Source organism: Pseudorca crassidens, chromosome 9 (assembly GCF_039906515.1).
Source record: "Pseudorca crassidens isolate mPseCra1 chromosome 9, mPseCra1.hap1, whole genome shotgun sequence".
Taxonomy (NCBI): Eukaryota; Metazoa; Chordata; class Mammalia; order Artiodactyla; family Delphinidae; genus Pseudorca; species Pseudorca crassidens.
Genome location: NC_090304.1, coordinates 27,783,276 through 27,808,145, shown reverse-complemented (window position 1 = coordinate 27,808,145; position 24,870 = coordinate 27,783,276). Strand labels below are relative to the sequence as shown.

At 40.5% G+C, this 24,870-nt stretch overlaps 1 protein-coding gene across 3 annotated transcripts in view; it reads right to left on the bottom strand.

The window, feature by feature from the left end:
* Positions 1-24,870, bottom strand: part of MPPED2 (metallophosphoesterase domain containing 2) — a 173,295-nt gene that overhangs the window by 83,732 nt on the left and 64,693 nt on the right. For all 3 annotated transcript variants that reach the window (XM_067749535.1, XM_067749536.1, XM_067749537.1), the window contains exon 4: positions 1,235-1,460. In XM_067749535.1, coding sequence (XP_067605636.1) covers positions 1,235-1,460 — 226 coding nt within the window. The remainder of the gene's footprint in view (positions 1-1,234; positions 1,461-24,870) is intronic.

Here is a 24,870-nt window from a genome sequence, read left to right as displayed (position 1 = left end):
ACTGATGAAAACCAAATTTGGCTAGAAAACCAAATGACAGGAAATATCTCAACTTTCTCTTTTACAGAAGACAATCCAAACTGTTGAGTGGGGTGGCCAATCTGAATTCACTCTGTCCTTTTCCAGCCTTATCCGCAACTCCTAAGGCAGGACTGGGATACTTTTCCAGGTTAAGTGAGTAAAGATTAGTTTTTCTGCTCTCTATACACACAGGGCTCTCAAAAAGTACGAAAGCAAATAAAGAAAAATCCAAGACTCCTCTGCTACTGATCTTCTGATCTAACACTCCCATTTTAGAGATGAAAAAACTGGCTCTAGAGGCTAAGTGACTTGCTCAAGTTCCCATAAATATCTCGTGGCAGAGCTAAGCCCTCAAAAATGGTAATTGTTATTCTAAGCAAATCACCAGGCGCTCTTCTCAATCCATTGCAAACATCACCTAATTTAATCCTCATAATAACCCTCTAAAAGTAGGTATTATTTTCACTGAGGTTCCTTCTCTATGAATTAACTTCTTCAAATCCAGACAACTGACAACTGACAGAGCCAAGGTCAGAATGTTTCCTTGTCTGGTCCCAAGGAATACACGCCTGCTTCGAGTTTTCTAGAGCTGAGAATTTCAGTACTGAGAATTCTAGGACTGAGCTCTCAACCGGTAACTTCCAAACTGTCTGTGCTTCAGTCTTGCCTGGGGAGCTTTTAAAAAACAGGTCACTGGGCTCCACCTCAGGAAGGAGAATCAGAGCCTCAGGGGGATATGGCTTCAAAATCTGTATTTCTTCAGAGTTGGTCAGGTGATTCTGATGTGTAGCAAGATTTGAGCAACTCTAATGTAAGCAAGATATTTTATGAGTGCTTCCAATGTAAAACGAGAAGGGAACAAGTCATGTAGGCTGATGGAATGTTCAGAGTGGCTGAATCTGCATGAAGGGTAACACAGTGACCTTCCACCAAATCCTTCTGGGTCCCACAGACACACATGCAGCCCCGGTCGCACAAACAGACACGTATCTACCAAAGCCATGCTCCCGTTGATCTTGCCTAAAGAAATCTGCATCACAACGAAAACAACAAGCATCGTGTTTTGCAGCAGTGCCAAAATATGTGTTATGTTCTAAATACAGCCAAAAGGTTTCTCTTCATCTTTATCCTTTTGGTTTAAGGCACCAGAACCATGCTTTCTGAGTGCTGAGCTAAAAAAACAGAGGGGAAGACTGCTGGAATGAACACTTACCAAGGTGCACCGTATATCCTGAATCCCTTCACTGTTACCTCCGAGTCTTGTAAGTAAATACTGTTTGTCAGGAGGGACTGAACGTTGTCAAAGTCCTCTGGTTTCAATTTGGACACAGAGGGGAAACGGTAGTAGTCCTGTTTAACAAGGTCTGCCATGAATTCCTTATCAAATGTCAGTTCATGATTCCCAGCAATCACTATTTTATATTCATAGGGCAGGTTTCCTGAAATAAGAAAAAAAAAGCACCAATTAGCATGTACATTTCCCATCACGAAGTACAACTGCAGAGACTGCGTGGTTAGCAGACAGTATCCCCAAATGCAATAGCTCACGCATTCCTTTCTATTTCCATGGGAACCGAAATTTATGACGACTTTTTTATGCTAACAAAAATGACAATAAACGGGAGATAGGAAGCTGCTCAGAAGCTAAAAAGCTACTGAGGAGACATTAAGTTTGCTAGTTTCATTTCCCTTTTCTGTCTGCTACAGAGTCACTGTGATGAATCCACACTGTGACGAATCCATACTTTATAATTATCCAGCAAAAAGTACTTTAATCACGAGCCTTAAAAAGGTCTGGACTTGGATTTGACCCTTAAAAAATAAGCCGGCCAACTATTCTTAACAACTCAGATAACTGCTAAGATTTTTTAGTAGAAGCTTCATACAAAAGACATGGCATAGCCAAGCATTTCACAATTTACATAAATGAAAGGAACTACACGGTACAATTTCATACGGCAAGTTAAAGTTTACCTTTTGGCTTGCGAACAAAAAGAACATTAAGAATGGCCCCCTGATTAGAAGGCTAAATTTCCTCCCGTTGGGGTGGGAGAAGAAACTGTAAAGCTTAACCCCCTTTTAATATTTATGGTATGGAAATGTGAGTTCTCCATGTGTGTTTTTTATGCAGAAGTTTCCCGATCAAAATGAGATAATTCTGGGAAGAAGAATGAAAGCTATAAAGGAAAACCCAAACACCAGACTTCTGCATAGATTTATAATGTTTGAATAAAGTACGGACCATACATATTAATAACTCACCGTGATGCTATAAGAACCAAAATCCAAAGGGAGATAGTGCCGGGCGGCTGCCCCCATCCTGAAATTAATGCCCTTTTCTCTTCTTTGTCATTATCCATCCCTCAAGCCTCACCACTGGGCAGCTGCTCGTTTTATTTTATTTCATTTTATTTTGAGGAGGAAAAGGGCGGGACGATGGTGCCTATAATTCCAGCTTCCTGAGACTCTTAGGTCCGATGCAAAATTAATGTTGCCTGCTATTCCAGGAAGAATGAAAGTTACCACTAGCAGGAAATGGGATACATTTGTTGTAAGAATTGGTCCTTACCAGCAAGCCAGAATCAATGATTCAATTAATGGAGCTTATAGTGGGGGAGAGAATTATACTGTTTGGAAGGGAAGGCAAGTTTTGTCATAGGCCCACTTGGATTTCAGCAATGCAAATTGCTGAAAAATTGTATAAAAATTATTAAATTTTTAAAATTTAATAAAAGTATTAAAATTGTATATATAGCATGTGGGTTAAGGGGGAGACTTAGGAGAGAGGTGAAAGCAGTCAGAAAACAACACTGCAGAAAGACGAAACCGAAAACATTGTGGCCAAGCATCAATAGATATCCTTGATTATTAGCCCACAATGCTCTGTGAAATGCCTTTGGCCTCAGTTATTTGCAAGGCTACAGTGAAGAGCTCATAGAAAATAGGAAGCCTCTCTTAAATGCATGCAGAGCTTATAATCTGCACTAGCATAAGGCAATAAGACTGTGATGTATGTTGCAAGCTACTTGGATAGAATGATATTTTGCACAACTCCCTGCACTTAAAATACAGATGAAAGATGTATTAAGAAGGCTGCAAATTCCCAGTACTGCACATGCTGGAAGTTTTTGAGATGCCCCACCGTTTCAACATCATGGCTCTGTGAACACACTGGCCTGATACTGCATCCCCAGACTCACCTGTGCTCCCAAGGCCGGAACGGGCTGAAATGTTTTCCTGGACAGTAATCTGCTCCAAGGCAGGTCCTACCTGCGTGAACCTTTGAGCAACTCTATTTGTACAAGTCATGCTTTAGCTGCTGGTCCTCCTTTAATCATTCATGATGATGGACTCGCTGTAAACCCTGTCTTTATGTACCACTGCTCTTGCAAGAGGCCTTGGCTTCTTGTTTTTTTCCATTTCAGAGATTTGGTTCAGGGATGGAATGGGTGAGACGGGGAAACAAGGTGAAGGAAGTACATTTCTCCCCTTCAGATCAGTTAAGAAGAAAAAAAAAAAAAAAGTAAAACTGCTGCAAAGTAAATCTTTCTCAGGAAGACAGCCTCTTCAGTGTCTTTTAAATCAAATTTTGGAGACTGAGCATAAAGAAGTAGCCACCAAAATGAACAGCCACAGAAAATCGTGATGATATTTACGCATTGCCAACAAACTCATCTCTTTCTGAGAATCCAATAGTAGTTTCCAAGTTCCGTCCTCTGCTACCTATGTTATGAGATTGTCTGACATATTTTTTTTGCTGAACTGACCTTTCATCTAATCTGCCAACCTTTGTGTTTTATATGCAAACTGTCCTGTTACTTGATGGCATTTTTGGTTTTTTCCAGACTAGATTAATTTGGAAGGCTCTCTAACTTCTCGTTTTTCAAATAGCATTATTTTAAAATTGTCAGACAAAGAGGTGCCTGCCTTTATCCATTTTATTCAGATCAGGCCATCGAAGCTGACCTGCCTGAATAAAAAACCAAGGCCGTAGTGCAGTTATTCTAATGTGGAAAAATTCTTGCTTTGAATGACCTAAAGAATTCTACCAACTAACCAGTTCTATCTTTCCTAAGACACGGTATATGTTCTATTGGTAAGATACAAGATTATTTTAGGTGGAATAGAGATGAACTTCTGACAAAATGTCAAGTAGTTTTGTATGTTCTAAAAATGCATATTTGGAAAAATACAACAATGCAAGTAATGATATATGGCTTCATTTTTCACTTCTATTTTCATTTTTCTATTTTCGTATATAAATTAAGAGATGATTCAAAGAAAACTATTGAGCAAATAATAACACAGATAATTCACAGATATGGCAAAGTGATGACTAGCAAGTGAATGAATGTAATTTGGGAAACTAGCCCATCAATCAGTTCAGTTTAGAGCTACTGATCATAAGTAAGACGATAAGCTCTTGGAGGCATCAATTAAGTCTTATTCAAATCTGTATCTCCTACTGTATCTATATCACATAAATAGATGCTCACTTAAAACTAATGGATAATGGAAGTCAGATGGGTCCTCCCTGCTATTCTACAATTCTAATCACCCTATACTCTTGCCACTGCCTATTCCCTAAGCCGCTATCACAAAACTTTTCCAGGTTCCTCTCTAGGTTCCAGGTTCCTTCTGACTCTGCACTTAGCATACAATACGTCCTCACCTCAAGAGAGACTCTCTTCATTTCCTTCTCTTCACTTTCCGATCACTGTTTACATCTTCTCATCTTTCTAATAATTGGCCTCTTAATCCATTTCCTGCCACTGGCACTTTAATTTTTCAGACAACTCTCTACGATATTTTGGGTGTCTTTATTTCTCCTCCTTAGTGAGTTTATGTTTACCCACCCCAAGAAAATAAAAACAAGCAGCTCTTCACTCTCACACACACACACACACACACACACACTCCTCAAATGCAATCCTAAACCATCCCTAACCTTACTTCTTCTTTGAGATGTTTCCTCATTTTATTTCTAAACTTCTGGAAGGAGGATTCTAGAAGCTTGCAGCTGGTATGCCAAATTCAGCCCACAGATGTATTATAGTGGGTCCTCAACTGTGTTTTATTTTATTTTCTTAGTTGAACTAACATTTAGAAATCAGGAAATATCACACCAAAAATTCAGGGTTTCTGGCTTCTTTTGGAAGATAAAAAAATCAGGCGATACTGACCTCAGTCTGCTGCAGACCTCCTCATTCCCTGTTACTTCTCACACCTTGGCCCACTGATCACGACTGTGTTGCCTGATGGGCTACCCTACTATTAGAATCGGCACCTTAGACATAAATGGCTACTCAGAATGTACCCAATGCAATCTGCCTTTGTTTCTGTACTCTTCCAAAAGCTTCCCTGAATGTCAATAAAAACCTCCTAAAAACCAAAGCCAAGCCTTTTTCTCCATCCTCATCTCCATGGATGTCTCCACAGTGACATCCCTGTCTGACAAAGCATCTCTTCCTGGATTAGTGATGCTGGACTCTGCCTTCTCCCCCTCCCTCTCCGGTATTTCCTTTCCTCTCTTCTTCCTCAACTCCCTTTGCGTCCCACCTCATTCTCAGCTGACCCATTACACTTTCCCTCTTCATCTTTAATTCTATGAATATTATTTAATATTTTCTTACTGCATGTGTCACACTTCTATTCTCTGCAATTTAATTTTCAAATTTTTAAATTTTATTACAACTTAAACTGTGGAGGCAGCAAGAGGGTAAGAGTGGGGCCTCTGCAGGCTTCATGACATGTTAGCTGTATGACCTTGGACAGAGCCCTTATGTTCTCTATGGTGCGTTAGCAACACGGGGATAATAACTGCATCCACCTCATAGGTTGTGTTCAAGATAAAATGACATAAAGCTTCCAAAGCACATGTGTGGTATGGAGTAAATAATCAGCGCACTTTATTATTTTACTCCATTTTTTTAGTTTTACCCTTTGCATGTGACTTGTCTCCTCCTAGACTGTAAGGTCCTTGTAGGCATGGATTGTGGCTTGTGGTTCCTTGTTTGGCCCAAAGTTCCCAGTTCAATACCTTCCCATATGGCAGGCACACAATAAGTATCTGTTGAAGGAATGAATGAACCTCTGCAAGACTTACCAGGAACTTCCTAAAAAGAATTCCAGGAATGGGCTTGTCATCTTGAGCTATATGACAAGGCTTAAACCAGTACTGGGTTGTCCTCCAAGTTTAAGCCCTCCTGAATCGCTAGTTCAATTAAAAACAAACAAACACAGTTGGGGGCCAATTCTAATACATCTAATTTGGCCTACCAGCTGCAAGCTTCTGGAATTCTCTTTCCAGAACTTTAGCAGTGATATGAGGAAGCATCTCCAATCCAGTCTAGCCAAATCCTCTCCAATACACTGTTTTTAAACTGCAGTTTCTTCAAATACAAATGGGGCGAAAATAAAAATACTACCCCTAGGGTTTGATGCACATTAAACAATATACTGCATGTAAAGGTTTGCACAGTTTCTCACACTTTATCATCATTCAATAGATATTAGCTGTGTTGTAATAATTATTATAATGATTGCCCTTCCCAGTTGCCAACCAAGAAAATATTAGTTTATCCACAAATTGGATCACACCCTGGTCACATTGCACAATGTCATTGCCTTCAAAGAAAAGCATGTGGGGATGAAAAAGAAAACTTTGATTTTCCAAAGGCAGAAACTGGCATGGTCCAATGTATCCTTCAAATTAACAAAAACATTACCAGGGTCATTAAGATATCTGGATCTGAGGTGATGGTGGGTGGACCTACGAGGCCTTCAACCTATACACAGTGCAAACCTAGCTGCCTCTGTCGAGATGCTTCTAACCTTGAAAATGTGTGCCCTCAACACATCACTGCTTTCCTCCTTCTAACATCCAGTTACCCATCTCTTCTAACATTTACTGATTGCCAAAAAATGGGCCAGGATCGGCCCCTCATTCACAAATGAAGAGTGTAACCTGTGGTAAGTAACGCCCAGATTCTACTTCTCTCAAGAGTGACTACTCATTTGGAATATCCCTAATATCTTCATAGCATCAGATGAAGGTACTCTTCGATGAGTATACAGAGAGGAACAGAAAAAGAAAAACTAAGATCTTTGGCTATGCACATGTCTGATAAAGCTGTGACAGCTTTAAAGCAGACACACAGCGGATTGTGTCAAGGTCAGCCTCCCTTCCTTCCCAGACTCTGGACATTTAATGTGTCACTTAAAGCGGCTCCCATGTTTCACACCCTGAGTGATTTGAAAGCTGTGCTCTGTAACCCTCCCCGGGGCTGGAGCAGGGCGATGTGAGGAAAGAGACAGGGGGGAGGGGAGGGGCCTGCTCCCATGTTCACCATAGCAGCACTGCTTTCCTTTATTTTACGATTTGGGGAAAGATTTGATTCGAAGAAAGTTAGCCCTGGCTTAAAAATATTAAAAAGAAAAATCACTGATGTATCCAATTCAATTTTACTAATGAAGAGAGTGAGTGCCAGAGAGGTGCTGTCACTTGCTAAGAAAAGTCACAAGTCAAGCTGGTGGCAAAAGTGGGACAAGAAAAGCTCTTTGCCTCCCCTGCTAGTATTCTGTCAGGTGAGCCCAAATCTTTTTTTTTTTTGGACACATGATTTATTTATTTATTTATTTTTAACATCAGTATTGGAGTATAACTGCTTTACAATGGCATGTTAATTTCTGCTGTATAACCAAGTGAATCAGCTATACATATACATATATCCCCAGATCTCCTCCCTCTTAACGTCTCCCTCCCACCCTCCCTATCCCACCCCTCTAAGTGGAGGTGAGCCCAAATTTTTAACAGCCTCATGGACTTTGGCTTAAGACCTATCTCTTACATGAGTCCTCCTCATACAACACATACTGGCTCAAGTTAGGCATTCCCCAAATGTTACTGCAGCTGTGGGTGCAGAAGCTGCACTATAGCTCCCAGAAGAATCTGCGAGCCTACCCAAGGAAGGGAAGGTCACAGACTTGAGAAGAAGGGAAAAAAGCTCCTTTGTCCATTGTCATGCAGAGTCCCAGAATTTAAAAACTTGTTGACTGTATTATGAGAAATAAGATGAGGCTTTGACAGTAGAATAGAAGTCCAAGGTAATAAACTAAAATGTCTACAGGGACCAGAGAAATAAGACAAAAATGTGAACTGAACTAGGTAGAAGTAAGAGAGAGTGGTGAGGACTAGGGCATGTCTGCATCAGCATTTTACAATAAACATATATAAGCGCTCCTCTGGCCAAACACGATTCCTTGCTACCTTGCCCCGCACCCACCAATAAAAGTAATGTTCATCAAAATTATCACACAACTGCAACCTATTTTTAAAAATCATTATAGAATGTATTCCTCTCGAAAACTCAAGTTCATGTCAGATCAGAATCCAAGGTCATTCCAGAATACTTTCTTTTCCTGGGAATCTGCCTGCCACCTACTAGGAGTTGGCTCCTGCCCCACACTCTTCATTCGTCATGAATGGGGAGTATGGGAAATAGGGGCAACCAAAATGGCCATCAGGTTGTGACTTACGACAAATACCACCTTCACCATGCCCAATTTTTATCAGGGATCTGACAGGCAAGGTTAACTGACTGCTATCTCCTATTTATTTCTGCTAAAAACCCAGGGGGAAAAAACCCAGAGTACAATAGTAGTTCTTTGTGAAGGAGATCATCCCAAAGCAAACATGGCTTGCTGGCTTTCCTGGGTAAAGGAAAACCTACTTATACGAAGGTGACAAATTAATTTAAATATCTCCAATCTCTATGCACACTCCCCTCCATACTCGTAAATTCCAGACTTTGGAAATATATGAGGAAACCAAAAATATTTCTAGCACATCACTCACATAAAATAAAGCTCACTATGTAGCAAGAAGAAAACAACACAGAGATAACAAGTCAGAAGAACCTGCAATGGCTCCCAGGTGCCCAGGAAAATACAACTCACAGGGCACAAGCTTCAGGCTCCCCTTCCCTTGCCAATGTGCTAGAAAAAATGAACTTCCTGAGATTCAAAAGAATAAAACAGATATATACTCAGACCTATTATCATGGGACTGTTATACACAAAAGAGATATATTGCAATTCAATCACATTTCTGAAACCTTTGGTCTGTGCGGGGCACTGTAGATGTTCCCTAATGCCAACGTTATAAAGGGACCTTGTTATAGCCCCAAGGTGGATAATAGAAGGCATTTTTTTCTGTTTAAGATTATTATTGTATTTTAATATCATGACTCCAGCAGAGAGGGAAATGTTTAAACTCTTGAAGGTTCTCTATTCCACTCAGGACTAAATAAGAATAACTTGGGCTTGAAAATTGGCCGAGCAGAAAATTTTGCAGGAGGATGGAAGGAAAAAAAATAATACCAATGGCTATGAGGATGGAAGAATTATGAGGCTCTGGGATGGACTAAGGAGATGTGTCAGTTAAATTCCTTCCTGGATTGGGATTTGGGATTAGCAGATACAAACTAGTATATATAGGATGGATAAAACAATAAGGTCGTCCTACTCTATAGCACAGGGAATTACATTCAATATCCTGTGATAAACCATAATGGAAAAGAATATGAAAAGGAATATATATATATGTATAACTGAATCACTTTGCTGTACAGCAGAAATTCACACAACACTGAAAATCAACTATACTTCAATAAAAATTAAAATAAATTAATAAATTCCTTCCTTGATGACTGCTGGGGGCCAACAGCAGAGAAAGGCTGAGTCCAGCCTAGAGGTAGGGAGAGGGCTCTGAAGCTAGAAGCAGGTACAGCCCACCTTTTCCTGCTTTGCTCCCAGCACCTAGAAAAGTGCTTGACACATATTTGGTGCCCACTGCCTACATGTTAAATAAATGAATGGACCTCCAGCACTCCCTCTCGGCTCCACGGTTTTGCACTCACTTGCCTCGGCTGCAAAGCCACCAGAAACATTCAATCAGGGCAAGCTCCGTCTCTGACCTCAGTCTGTCCCCCGTCAGGCTCCATTAATTTTCACAAGTCCTGACAGCTCTAACGTTAATACTCACACTTGCTGATGGAGCCACACAGCAGGTTCAGACTGCTACCTTCTCCTCTGAAACTCATGCATTAGGGTTTCTTCCATGCTTGCAATGGGAAACCAAGTCTAAGAAATATTAAACACAGAAAACTATATTACAATAATGTCAAGGCTGAGCCGGAAACCCAGGAGAAAGTAAGGAATGCTGAGTGAACGCCCAGTGGTCTGCTGCAGGAATTAGGGCTAGTGTTAAGAAGCCACAGCTGAAATGCTCCCTCCTCCTCTTCAGCCTCCTCCATAAAAAGAATCACAAGGCATCAGGAGATGTTATAAGCCTAAATCCACAAAGTCCATCCCTCACCCGGGAAAGCAGACCCCCCTCTGGACTCGAGTAGTCACCAGTATACGGCACTGATGACAGGTAACGTGACTAAGAAGTGTAAACCACAAGGCCATTAGTACCCATAATTATTATGGACCTGGAAACATCTCAGAGATTTGAGTGCCACTCAGCAGCAGCTTGTTTGCATGCATTCTCGTCTCAACCATAACCTTATTCCAACACAGCTTTCTGTGACTTAACACACACAACACACACAAACACACACACATATTCATACACTTTACTACCACAAGGTATTAAAAATGAATGACAATCTCCTCCTTGTTTCCCAACTGAGTACCTCTAAGTTGCTTCCCAGACCAACATGGCATGTTCTATATGTAAAGCTGTGATGGTAACTGTCCAAGGAAGCATGGCTCCAATTATACTTGAGTAGTACCATCTGACTATTACTATGAACCATGGGTAGTCTCTTCATTGTTTATTTTGTCCAAACTCTTCCTCACAAATGAGAGCCTTGGCTTGTTGAAAAAGACTGATACAACAAATCTGATCTGAAACAATCAGACTATCTCCTCAAGACCCTTCAGTTGACTTCCTCAAGTTTCAGAAAACTGGATCCAAATCAGGATTTCACTGGATAGTCACAGGAAGAATTGGTAACAACATTGTCAAGTCTCATCTCAACCAGCCGTGTACATGTTTATATCACTGGAGCATAATAGAATGTAGAAATAATGGCATGATGGAGAGATCATGGGCTTTGGAGTCAGACAGATTCAGGACCAAGTTTCTGATTCTGTCACTTACTACCTGAGAAACTGAAACTCAAAACATGCTATTTAACCTTCATATTACTCATCAGAAAAAATAAGTATAATTGCACAACCTATATTACAGAGTGGACATGCAGACTGAGTGAGATTGATAAAGAACTTAATATAAAACTGACACATAAAGGACGATTATTATTATTATTTTTATCCTGTCTTTGTTCTGCATTGTAACTTCATTCGAGATAAGGGGTTCATCTCCTACTTCTTACCATCTTAAAAGAGTATTCAATGAGTATCTTTAACAAACTAGTAGTGTTGACTGACAAAGTCTATGGTGAGCTGAAAAACAATATGTTGGGATTTTTTCCCCCACAAAGCCTTTAAAAAAGCAACTAAGAAAAAGGTGTTCCTTCCAGCAATAATTACAAACCAAGTGGCAATTACTCTACTGAATAATTAGAGGAACAAATACAAATCCTATGTGTGTGCCTTTTAAACCATTAAGTATAGTAAAAGATCAAATAAAAATAATGCTGGCATAAAGGTCATCTTTAAAAAATAATAACAATTTTAGAGGCTTTTTAGATTCCCTCCCCACTTTAACCCCACAAGTAATAATAAACAAAATCTTTTTGTAATAGCTACTATGATTTTTGCATGCTGAAACAATGTTTGGGCAGATGAATGCAGGATTTCAGTGTGCAGTGATTCCAAGGGGCTGGTCCACAGAAGCCAGAACAGAGGGTTGACAGTGGAAATAAAATCTCTGCCTTAACAGCGCCACTGGGGCTAGATGAAAATGGTCTTCTAGAACTTGATTAAAACTAAATTGAAAAAGAACATATTTGGCTAATATTACATTAGACTAAAATATAGAAATGAACCCTAATACTCTTGAAATCTAATAAGAAAAAGCCATCTCAATTTCCAAACTTTCAAAAGCATCTTCTTTAAATGCATCACAGATGAATTTACCTGGTACTTTTGCCAATAAGCAAAACCAGATCACAGGTTTCAATCGGCTTATATTGGAAAGTGTGAGAGCAAATGCTAGAAAATGCAATTACTGCAAACAAACTCCATTTTCTCCCCTCTGAAGGGAATCTCAGAGAATATTTCATTGCCATCAAATAATATTTCTGAAAGCATCAATACACAATTCTATTTTCTTTTCAGAGTGCCCACTTGCTATATAATCTAATCCACTCTACGGATATCTTGAAATTTAGAAAAGAGTCTACAAAAAATGATATTACCTTGCACACACATTCTATGTCAATTTTAATAATTTGCACTCTGGACAGGAAGCCACATAGAGCAAAATTTAGGATCCAATAAAATCAACTTTTCCCATTTTATATTTCAAAATTTTAATGAAGCCTTCCAAGGGTAAAAACTTAAGAGACATCTCTCAGGGAAGGTTATTTTGATCAATAGTGACAGTGATGAGATGGAGAGAACGAAGATCGCATTCCTCTTCCATTTTTGCTTCTCCCCCACCCCTCAGCTGGCAAAATTTGCATCGTGTCTTCTTAAATCTGTTTTCTCATAAGTAGTATGCTTAAAGCATAAGGTGTTTTTTAAAGCTCTCATTTAAATGATTCAATTAAATATTTTAAGGAATCCAGATAATCAGGCCACAGTTGGAGAACACACCGTCTGTGGAACACTGTTCGCAACAAGACAGTAAAATGAAAAAAAAAAAAGCACAGGTGGTCTTGTTCTATGAGGGTCCCTATTCCTGAACATTTGAAGTCAAATGAATACATACTGCTTTAGCCTTAAATTGTTCATTAACATACATGTCCATTTCTGTCCCTTATCGCACACATCCATGCCTTCTGACAAGGTGTGGATTTCCCTACCTTTCGGTTTGCTTCTTTTATGGGCTGAATTGAGTCCCCCTAAAATTCTTATGTTGAAGCCCTCTCCCCCAGTACTTCAAGTATGTGACTGTATTTGAAGATAGGGTCTTTAAAGAGGTAATTAAGTTAAAACGAGGCCATAGGATGGGCCCTAATCCAATCTGACTGACGTCCTTATAAGAAAAAAAAAAAAAAATAAGGGCACACAGAGAGACACCAGGAATGTGTATGCACAGAGGAGAACCATGTCAGGACACAGCAAGAAGGCCGCCATCTGAAAGCCAAGGAGAGAGGTTTCAGGGGAATGTAAACCTACAGACACCTTGATCTCAAACTTCTAGCCTCTAGACTGTGAGAAAATAAATTTCTGTTGTTTAAGCCACCCAGTCGGTGGTATCTTGTTGACAGCCCTAGCAAACTAATATACCTTCTTATAAGGCTTAATCCATCCTACACACTAATGCTAAGGTGATCGTATCAGAATACAAAACTATTCACATATATTCCTCTGTTCACTTACACAGTCACGCACGTTAAAATCCTCCTAGACTCCCTGTTATTGCCTATAGACAAAAAGCCAAACTCCAAACACGTCACTTGTGTGATGTGTACAACTCTTTGTGACCTGGCCCCCATTAGTCACCCCTCCACTCGTATTCTGGGCTCTGAGCTTGCCGAGTGCTTGCAGTTCATAGAACGAAGGATCTGTCTACAGGGCTCTCTTTCCCACTTGACTACGGACTTCAGGAGGGTCAGACTCTATTCCATTCCTCTTTGCATTCCCAGCAGGCTTCAATAATTATTTATCAAATGAATGAATGAAGAAATAATTTTATCCTGGTTAAGGATAATGTGAATATGAGTAGCTAGTATCTCAGTTTTGGACTCCAGATGGCCTTAAAGTGTTACAAATCCTATTTTTATTTTATCCTAAGATGGCACCAGATATATCCATCACAAGATATTCTATTCATTTGTCATTGAGAAACCAAATCTGATTTTAAAAATCAGTTATAAGGGAATTTTTGTTGGGGAAGGCAGATGGAAGCAAAGAGACTGGTCTGCACGTAGTAAGGATTCAAATTTGTTGAATGGGTAAACAAATAAATGGACAAATAAATGAATGAATAAGCTATACACATCACGCAAATAATGCTTCGATTTCAAAAGAGAAGGGAATTACTATTGTTGCATGATTAACACTATTCGTTTAAAGATTCTTCCAGCCTTTGTTCCCAGGATTAGGGAGCTCAGAGGAGATAATCAATAGTGGAGTTAATGCAACAGCCATTCATTATTTGAGGAAGGTTCCTATATTTCTTCTTCATTGTATTCCTTCATCTGAACATTTTCCCTCCTAGGCCCCTCAGGCAAATCACTGATGTTTTGACAGCTGGCTTTGCAGAGGCCACTCTTCGCGAATGAGTCTACTGACCAAGCCAAACAGGACATGTGTGTGCATCTTCTCAGGCCCCCAAGTCACTGGGTCAGATGAAAGAATCCTGGCTAACATACTTGTAGGGCCAGCTTTTTCCTTTTGCTTCCAACAGAAAATCAAGAGGCAGCAGGGTGCTCCTGACCTCTTATCCTCTAATTCCAGGCTCGCTGAGATTCCAACCTAGGCGAGTCATCTGAGATCAGAATCATTCCTTCCATGGAACAAGAAACTAAGACCCAGCAAGTTTAAACAACTCAGGTCACCCAGTGAGTTTGTGCAAGGTGAAACTCCTTATTTTGCAGACCAATCCTCTCCTTCTCTACCACATCATACAATGGCAGGGTCAGAGTTTTTGAGTTGGAGATCATTTAAATGATCTGCTTTAAAGATTAGGGAATTCAGGTTCTGAAAAACTGAGAGGCTTTTCTGAAGACGGTGCCTACAATCATGAATCCTGACTAAAGTCGGTCTGCCACTACGTGCAAGGACCAACCAATAACCCCCGGGCATATGGCCACTAATTTCTTCGTATCTCATGGACACTCAGGACTGCTCAGAGTTTATTGTTGGGATACTCTTTCCTGTTCTTTTTTAAACTTCTACTCTTACAGTTTAAGATTATTTTCTTTCATTTGATCCATAAGGGCATCTGTTTAGCCACCTTAACTGTGAGCTTAAATCAGAGAGTAACTTAATAGAAATGACTGCTCTGGGACTTCCCTTGCGGTCCAGTGGTTAAGACTTCGCCTTCCGATGCAGGGGGTGTGGGTTCGATCCCTGGTTGGGGAGCTAAGATCCTACATGCTTCAGGGTCAAAAAACCAAAACATAAAACAGAAGCAACATTGTAACAAATTCAATAAAGACTTTAAAAATGGTCCACATCAAAAAATCTTAAACAAAAAAAAGAGAAAGAAATAGAAAAGAAATGACTGCTCTGAATCCAACCACTATCCTTCCAAACTTTTCTTCTGTCTCTGACACTATTGCTGAAGCATCTTTAATGAAACCCAACAGTAAAGATCTTCCATGAGAGCAACATCGACATTTTTACTTATTTTTTTCCTTCAGTAGCTAAGGAGCTACATTTGTTGACTCTCAGCCAATGCAGCACCCCTTTTTCACATAAAATACCAAGATGATTTCTCAAGGCTCTGAGCAAAAGATTTTCTAGATTGATATTTTTATAACACATAGGCTCATCTCAACCATGGTATTTCATGTCTGTCCGTCTCTGGAATACTAGCATTTCTCACTAGGATTATTCTCTTCAGAGTGGGAGGTAAAAGCAGTATCATTGATTCTTAAATGCTGAAAATGGCAGTCAAAATTTTTTGAAAAAGACTACTTTCTTGAGATGAATTCTTTTGGAGTGTTTTAGCCAGAAACTAGAGATTAGATACACTAGCAGGAAAAGAAGATATTTTTGCAGGGTCTGACAATCCCCCACAACAGAGAACTACAACTATTGCTATTCAAACCCATCCAAAGACTGTAAAGTTGAAGGAAGGTCTGGCCAGATTTCAATTCTTCGGGTTCATCTCTTCTTACTTTTTAACTCTGTAGTGTGGCATTTCACTTTAAACACCACATTCTTAGATTCACCCACTTTGTGGCTTCCTTTCCCTTTGGGCTCATTTCAAAGCTCTTGCAAAGTCGGGTCACAACCTGATTTCCTAATCCAGCAGCCCTGGGGGAAAGAAATCCTATTAGATCCCATTAAATCTCATTAGATCCCTGACCCTCTCAAAGTTAGAATGAGATCTGATGATGAAATAGGGTCCCGAATGTCCATGGAATGGTCAGTCTCCCTATGACATTCAACAGCTATTCCCTGGGGTCCTAGTGTATGACAGGCAGTGTGCTTGACGTAATGATGCACAAAACAGAAAAGGTCTCCGCTGTTATGGAGCTTAAACTCAGCTGGGAGTAAGAGACAATAAAGCAGTAAATACCCACTCATGTAACTCAGATTATGGTAAGTCCTAGGAAGGGTATTAGCAGGTGCTATGACAGAGAATAACAGAGGAAATCTACTGAGATATGGCAATCAAGGATGGTGTCTTTGAGGGAGATCACTGGACATTTTCAGTCTGCCCAGCCCTTTTTCAATAATAAGATACATAAGAAATAGACTTCCCTGATCATGTGTAACATAATGTAAGGAAGCAGGAAGCACATTCATGCATGCTTACCCACGCATGCGCGCGCGTGTGCGCGCTATGTTTAGAAGAGTGTATCAACCACGTGGTTCCTTTAAGATCTCAATTTTCATGAGAACACCCATCTTCTATTGTCAATTAGTGGAAAATTAACTAGAGAATATTTTTGTAAACCTACTCATGTGATCTAAAATATTTCTAAAACGTGTTTATTCAACTTCCTGCCCCGGGAAGACAAGCATACTAAGGGCCTGATGGTGAAGCAGCCATGCAGGAGGTAAAAAGGTACAAGATGGGGCTAGATGTGCACATTACCCTGCAAGTGAGTTATTGCTGCTGTCTGGGGGTGGTTGGGAGCAGTTCAACAAAGCTAATGTATTTGCTTATTTTCTTAGGCTTTACCTTGGTCATCTTAAAAATCCCATTAGAGGGAACTGGGCTCTGGGTAGTTGAGGTTTACTATAGCATGATGGCTTAACTGAAGGGATGCCAAACAGGAGGTAACAGACTGTCCCGCGAAGACTGTGCTGACTGGCGCTGAGCTGGGGGAGGGGAGGACTAGGGCTGACTCCTGACAGGGGCTCTGCTCCCCCCCGCCACGGTCATTCTACTTGGCCACCACTGACTTTCCATGTTCTATTCATGCAACCTCAGGCCTTCAAGACCTTAATAGGATTTCTCTCAGCTCTCCAAAGGTGCCGTGGACAAGGCTTTACAGGAAGTCGTATCAGCCTGTGTCTTGGTCCAGAAGCAGATCATTTTTGTTTGTTGTGTGGTGGAACAAGTGGAGCGAAGGGAAAACTTTGTTCAAAGAAAAGTTTATAAAGAAGCTTGAACTAAAGAACAAGAGTCAAAATGCGTCTGCTGTAGTTGAAGAGAGCCTGAAGGTGGGGGGCGAGAGGTAGAGTTCTGCCCCCTCGGGCCCCATTGCTAGCCCCTTGTAACACAGCTGAAAAATCACTGCCCTAGAAGTCAGATCGTGCAAACACTTTAATCATTAGAAGGTCTGAGATAGTTACTCTAGGCCAGTGGCTTCCAAACCTGTCTGATGTCCTGAATTAGGAAGGGAGTTAAAAAAAAAAATCAGATTCCAGGCTCCCTCCTGGGAGACTCTGATTCTCTAGGTCTGAGCGGGCCATGATCTTAAGGAAAAATATTCTCTTTTCTCACTTCCACTTTTTCTTTGCATCTTCTAGCAACTAGGTAAGATCTCAGTGGCCAACATGACCCTAGCAAGAGGGGTATTGGAGGCCTCTTGTCCTACTTTCGTTCTTGTCCAGAGGCAGAGGGAGTCCTCAGTCTACCAGGCTACTAGCCTGAATTAGTTCAGGCTAATTCACCTATAAAGGAAACTGAGCTCAAAACCACTAGAATTGAACAATGATATCATTCATTTCCGTTTGTTCTTGCTTTTATTTTTGCTTTTGCCAGGGTTTGACTGCTGTGCATGTCTCTTTTACTGAGGGTTTAACAGGCATCCTTGCTACCCTATATCAGTGGGTTCAGATTCCAAAGGGTCTTTCCATCTCTTGATGACCAACTGATGGTGACAACTAATTCATCTGGATTATTAAAAGGATACTCCCTGTGCTATCGTTAAGAATCTTGAGGGGCTTCCCTGGTGGCACAGTGGTTGAGAGTCTGCCTGCCGATGCAGGGGACACGGGTTCGTGTCCCGGTCGAGGAAGATCCCATGTGCCGCGGAGCAGCTGAGCCCGTGAGCCATGGCCGCTGAGCCTGCGCGTCCGGAGCCTGTGCTCCGCAGCGGGAGAGGCCACAACAGTGAGAGGCCCGCGTACGGCAAAACAAAACAAAACAAAACAAAAGAATCTTGACAGGTCAAGTTTAGATGGGTAAGAGAGAAAGAAAATTAAGCTACTCTGAACAGCCAGCCATCAAACGTAATACACGATTATGGGTTGAGCCTCTCAAAGTTTTGGAATCTGACTGCATAACAGGAATCTTCTCTCTGGACATCATTTCTACTGGAAAGAGACATAGGTGACTAGAAGCCAATCATCCTGTTTAATATATGGGGCCTGGTAGTTGTTCCATGCGAAGGGCAAGAGATGAAACAGAAGAAAGAAAAGAGAAAAAGAATCAAAGGAAAAGAGAAAAGTAAAAAGTTTCAAGATGAAAATAGGAAACAGGTGATAAGCATGACATTTTAAGTGTTACACAAGGCGTCTCAGTCACCAGCTTGCCATGCCACAACAGCTGTCTCCTGAATTACAGTAAGTCATACTAAATGAACTCTATTCTAGGAAAATAGTAGGTGACTCTCTCCAAGGTGCCATCCGAAGATCCTTCATTATTTGACTCATGAAGCAGACACTGTTGACGGTCTATTCAAATCCTCACCCCAGCTTTCCAAGATAGCAGAGCCTCCAATTTTGTTCATATATTCACCCCTCTTGCCTCCCCCCCCCCCCCCCCGCCCCCAAAGCCATGTGCTCAAGAAAGAAGGGCCTATTCTTAGAAGACCCAGGCAAGTGGATCTTGATTAATCAGCAATTCTATTTCCCTTGCCAGTGATTGGTTTAAAAAGGTGCATGTCACCCAGTCCTAGCCAATGAGACATGAGGGCCAATCTGCTGATGGGCTTCTGAGAAAGGGTCACCACCTGTACAAAGAGACAATACAAGGAGGAAATGGCCTTCATTCTATGCCTGGTACTTCAACAGTTACTCTCCAACCTTAGTAGCAAGACTAACAGCATAGGAGAAGCTGAGAAAGGAAGACTGAAAGAATTCCTGAACTACCAGATCCCGAAAAATGCTTTACTCCCAAACTTCTTGTTGTATAACAAGCCTGTTGTTGTTTAAGCTATTTTGTTTCTTGCAGCCAAAAGCTTCCTAACCGATGCAACTCACTATGTTTATATGTCCACATGTTTAATTAATAATCATTCTCCCAAATAATACTGTTTGTATACCTTCTATTCCTCCCTACAACAGCCTAGTAAGGGATCCTGATAACTGTAAACAAAATCAAATGATGATGACCATTATGAGGTTTAGAACTGACACACAAAACATTACCCTCTGTTGGGCTCTGCCTTAAAAAACTTTATACATTAACCTACTTAATCCTTAGAACAACCTTATGGAGTGAGAACTATTATCCCCTTTTACAGATGAGGTAACTGAATTAAACAGAGATCACAATGGAAAAGAATGGCCTATTGTTAAGGGTGATGAGAGTTTGCAGAACGTATCCCTGAACTTGACCATGGGACACTGTCATAAGTGAGAATGGTGGCACTGGACTGGCAGGAAAGCCACAGAGGAGTTCATTAAAACTCCAATTATTCAGACTCACCAGTAGAGAATCTGATTCAATATGTCTGAGCTAGATTCCAGGAATCTGAATTTTTAACCACCTACCTGGGATAAGCAGTCAGTTTTAGGAGATAGGGAACGGGGGAGAAGTGAGCTGCCCAAGATTTGGGGGCCATAATAGGATAAACTGAGTTGGTCTATTAACGCCTTTTTAAGTAAGTATGCAAAAAGCTCAAAAGTTAACTCCTATCAGAGTGATTAGATAACCTTGATTCTTTATAGATTAGGATCATAAATCAAAATTAATCTGCTTCCTAAATCCCATAGAACACAAAGTTTTGTGTTTTCTTGTCTTCTTGACTTCCTGATTCACATAATGGCCCCAACTTGCCCCACGATACACCAAGAACCTCTAGCAACAGACATGAAACTGCCTACAATGTGGAAGACAGTTACACATCCCACCAAGCCAAGGCCACAGTCATTTCAGGAACTTTCTAGTAGAGACACTTGAAAGTCTGGATTGGCCAGAGAGTTAAAATAAAGCAGGCATCCATTTTCTGTCTATTACGGTCAGAGAACATGAGTTTGATAAAAGATGAATGACACTAAACCAGGACCTGTAAACACATGGTATGTGTATAACCATCTCCCCATCCTACAACATGGCAAACATTGCTAACGGATCACAATGTCTTTCCCATTGAGTCTGGATGTGGCATGAAGATCCTTCTTAACAAAGTGCTTCAGGGCTGAAATCCCCTAAGAACATGGATAAAAATTAAGATCTTTTACAACTAGAAGAAAAAAAAGATGTGAAAATATTATGCATTCATCTCCCATACACTCTTCTGGTGCATCCTCGTTTCTTGTTCATAACGAGCACTTGGATAAATGTTTGCTGAATGCAATTTAGTTTTTTCCTACTACTTTGGCCAAAGAATTTAGCATTTCCCTAACATGAATATTAAACTCAGCAGAGCCCATGAAGCACTGGAACCAAAACAGTTAATTAGCAAGTCACCAAGACTGGAGCAAGAAGCAGGAGGTACGGCTTAGGAAGCTGCCCATTTTTCTTGTAATAAAGAAAATAAAGATAGTAATTATAAGAACATTTATTAACCCCCCAGTATGGGTAATTGCCATCAGATGTGGGTCTGTCAGTGTTGCATTAACATAAGCTACTGAATCTTGGTTTTCAATGGCACAGTAATGCCTATGATACTGCAGATAAGTGCTAACGCTGGAGTTTTGAGAACCAAGCCCTGTGTCCAGCAAATGCTTTTAAAAGAATTTCACTCTCAATGGTTGCTTGCCCAGAAGAAATTCATTTTATGTTAAAAAAAAAAAAAAGTAAGAAAGAAAACAATGAGGCATTCAATTGAGCAAGCATTTTCTTAACTCATTTTAAGAGAATCTCTTGCATTCACCAACAATTTCTCCAATGGGTGGAACCACAGAAAGAGACTTACTATGGTTCAGCTGTATGCTCCATTCTACATTGGCGTACGACCTAAAATAATGGAATGGCGATAAAACAAAAAAAAAGAAAGGCTATTATAATGGTCAGGACACACCGACCAATTTTAAATTGAATTACACAGCCCGCTAATCTTTATGATGGGATAAAATTTCTTTCTACATTATGCATTATACTAAAATTTGTAGCACCTCCCCCTCCCCACTTCTTGAGCTAACAGACTCCTACACACACCTCCTCGGTGATAAAGGCTCTCTTCAACCCCAAAAGCATTGTTCCCGCTGACTGTGAAGACAGGGCACAGCTTGTGCAAGATTTCATCTTTACAGCTATTGTTAGTTGGTGTGCATCTATATTTGACACCAGAATATACACAAACAGTATTACGAACACCTGGCCTATTTTCTTAATACCACAAGCACACATTTTAAAAAAGGATGGATTCAAACATACACATATGGTAGAAGAGATTTTTAAAACCAACACTACCGAGGAGCTTTGTTAAATTTTTAAAAAGGATGTGCAGAATCCTGCATACTGCATATTTGATGAACCAAGCACACTTCAGAAACTCTGAACTAACCAAGTCTAGAAGTAGTACAAACCTTTCTGAAGGATGAGCCTGCCTGTGTGGGCTGAGTTCTTGATCATTTGGTGTGTTTCTCTTACTCTTTATGTGATGGAGCAGGGTGCCAATGCAAGGGGAAAGAGCGTGTTCTATAAGCATGGACAACTTCAGACTTCACCTGCTCTAATCCCGACAAAGAAAACTAAGAGAGGATGGCAGGAATCAGTTTAACAAGTTTCTTGATCCTTCTTCGTCCTGTCATGAGAGATGAGTTTCCAAACTGACCTTATTAAAACCATGTATAAAATACTTCCAGGAGACTGGACCCTTCTTAAAACTCGAGTTCTTTCCAGACCCCTCAGACTATGGAATCTTACTCTGCAATGCATTTTGGCTTATGTATAATAAAAATGAAAGACACACCCAGATACACCGACTTGTGAACACACGCATGCTCCGTATCACTAAGCTGTATCTATGACCTTTTTTGTTTGGCCGTGCCGCGCGCCTTGTGGGATCTTAGTTCCGTGGCCAGGGATTGAACCCAAGCCCTCGGCAGTGAGAGCACGAAGTCCTAACCACTGGACAGCCAGGGAATTCCCAATGACCTTTTTTTTTTTTTTTTTTAACATTTGTAAGGCAGGCAAAGAGACCATCCATAAGAATAAAAACTTACGTCTGAGGACTACTGAAAGAGCATAGTCATGGCAAGTCATGGGCTACAAAACAACTAACAGAAACTGCACATAGTTTCTGTTTTAGATATTTCCAGAAATCCTAGACTCTTTTAACTGACACTCTCTAGTCCCTCCGAGACACACACTGGCTGCTGCCCACAGTGCACTGACTAATAACGGTCACAATTATCCCTGGCGACCCCTGTGCACTTCTGCTCCAACATACGGCATCCCAGAGTTACATGCCTTTATCCCCAAACTAGTTTATGCTGGCTGTACTTTTTACCATAATCATCTAATCAAAGAGGATAGCAGGAACCACCTTAACAAGTTCCATGATCCTTCTTCTTCCTGTCATGAGAAACGAGTTTCCAAACTGACCTTATTAAAACCATGTATAAAATACTTCCAGGAGACTTAAAATGACTAGATATGAACATTAAAAGACTGTATAAATTCACTGTTGCATGAGGGTATATGACAACACTTTAAAAAGTGAGGGGAAAAGAATCATCATAATCTAGAACTATTCTGCACTCAGATTGTTTTGCAAGTAAGTTTTCGTTCTTACTCGCCAATAAATACAGTGGAAATGTGATAAATGATACATTTTAGATAAAGGTGATAAACTATATGTGTGATTTACCTAAGAATGAGAGTGCAGTTTCCGAATCACAATGTCTATATTCAAAGAAAAGCCTTCAGACACGGCAGCTATAGATCAGAAGACTGGCCAAAATGTGAACATCTGGATGTTTCAAGTTAAAATAAAAATATTTAGCTACATGCTTATCACAGTTATAGTTTCCCGCTTTAGCTGACTTTTTGATTAATTGCACACTTTCCAGTCCCCGTCACACTGGACAAGACGGCTTTAGCTGGAGTAGGAATTGCACATGCAAACAGCTGTGAAGGTGGAAATCACACCCTTCCTCACCCCTAACCCTCACGTGGCCTTTCCAAAGAACAAAACATCCTGGGCTTCCCTGGTGTCGCAGTGGTTGAGAGTCCGCCTGCCGATGCGGGGGACACGGGTTCGTGCCCCGGTCCGGGAAGATCCCACATGCCGCGGAGCGGCTGGGCCCGTGAGCCATGGCCGCTGAGCCTGCGCGTCTGGAGCCTGTGCTCCGCCACGGGAGAGGCCACAACAGTGAGAGGACCGCGTATCGCAAGAAAAAAAAAAAAAAGAACAAAACATTCAGACTCAAAACCTGTATCTGCACTACAAAAGACATACATGTATTTTTGGTTTCTGCCTATTTTTATAGAAGAATGGTAAGTTTCCTCACTTTCACAATGCTACATATTCAAGTTTAGAGATTCATTTGTCAACTCAATGTAAGTCATTTTTAGGCTTTGTGTTACATCGCTTTCTAAATCCAGGCTTTCTGTGAAGGAAGGATTCATAAAATGAAGAATATGAAACTATGCAACTATCAGTTTTGTTTCTTAAACCCCCAAGGACCTCACAAAGTACAGCTAACCCATCCACCGTTCCTACTAGTAACACTAGTCCAATCACTAGGACTACCACCACTGTCACCACCACTAAGACTATTACTACAGGCTTTTGTTTGACTATCAATTCCAAATGCGGATGATAAAGGGAAATAAATGCATAGGTCTTTGATATACAGCAGGCACTGAATCACAAAAGACTGTGTAATGTGAAATAATTCAGAGTCTATAGGTAAAGAATTAACAGTCTCATTCTCAGTATTTTACAGAGAAATCAAAGCTTTGGAAGTTGTATGTTTTATATCAGATGTCTGTCCTCACAGGCATGTTTAGTCTCCTCAAAATAGGAAAGTTTATCTCCCAACCTTATTTTCAAACAAAGGAGAAAGATACAAAAATACAAAATAATTTTTTTTATTAGTAGAAAAATACAAAGTAGAGATTCATATCAATGGCAGAACGAAGGGAGACAACACAGTTTAATGTACAACTTTACCCTGAAATTAGAAGAAAAAAAATGTGCTCTCTCTTTCCTGCTCCTGAAGTTTCAGGAAGAACCAGAAGAATTTAAGAAATACCAGGAAAAAAGTTTATTTCAGTTTCATACTGCACACAAAACCTTCTGTGATAACATCTAAATCTGATAGATCAATAATGCATATTATAGTTAGCTGCTTAATTATTCATTTTACTCTTTTTTTTTTTTTTTTTTTTTGCTGTACGTGGGCCTCTCACTGTTGTGGCCCAGCCGCTCCACGGCATGTGGGATCCTCCCGGACCGGGGC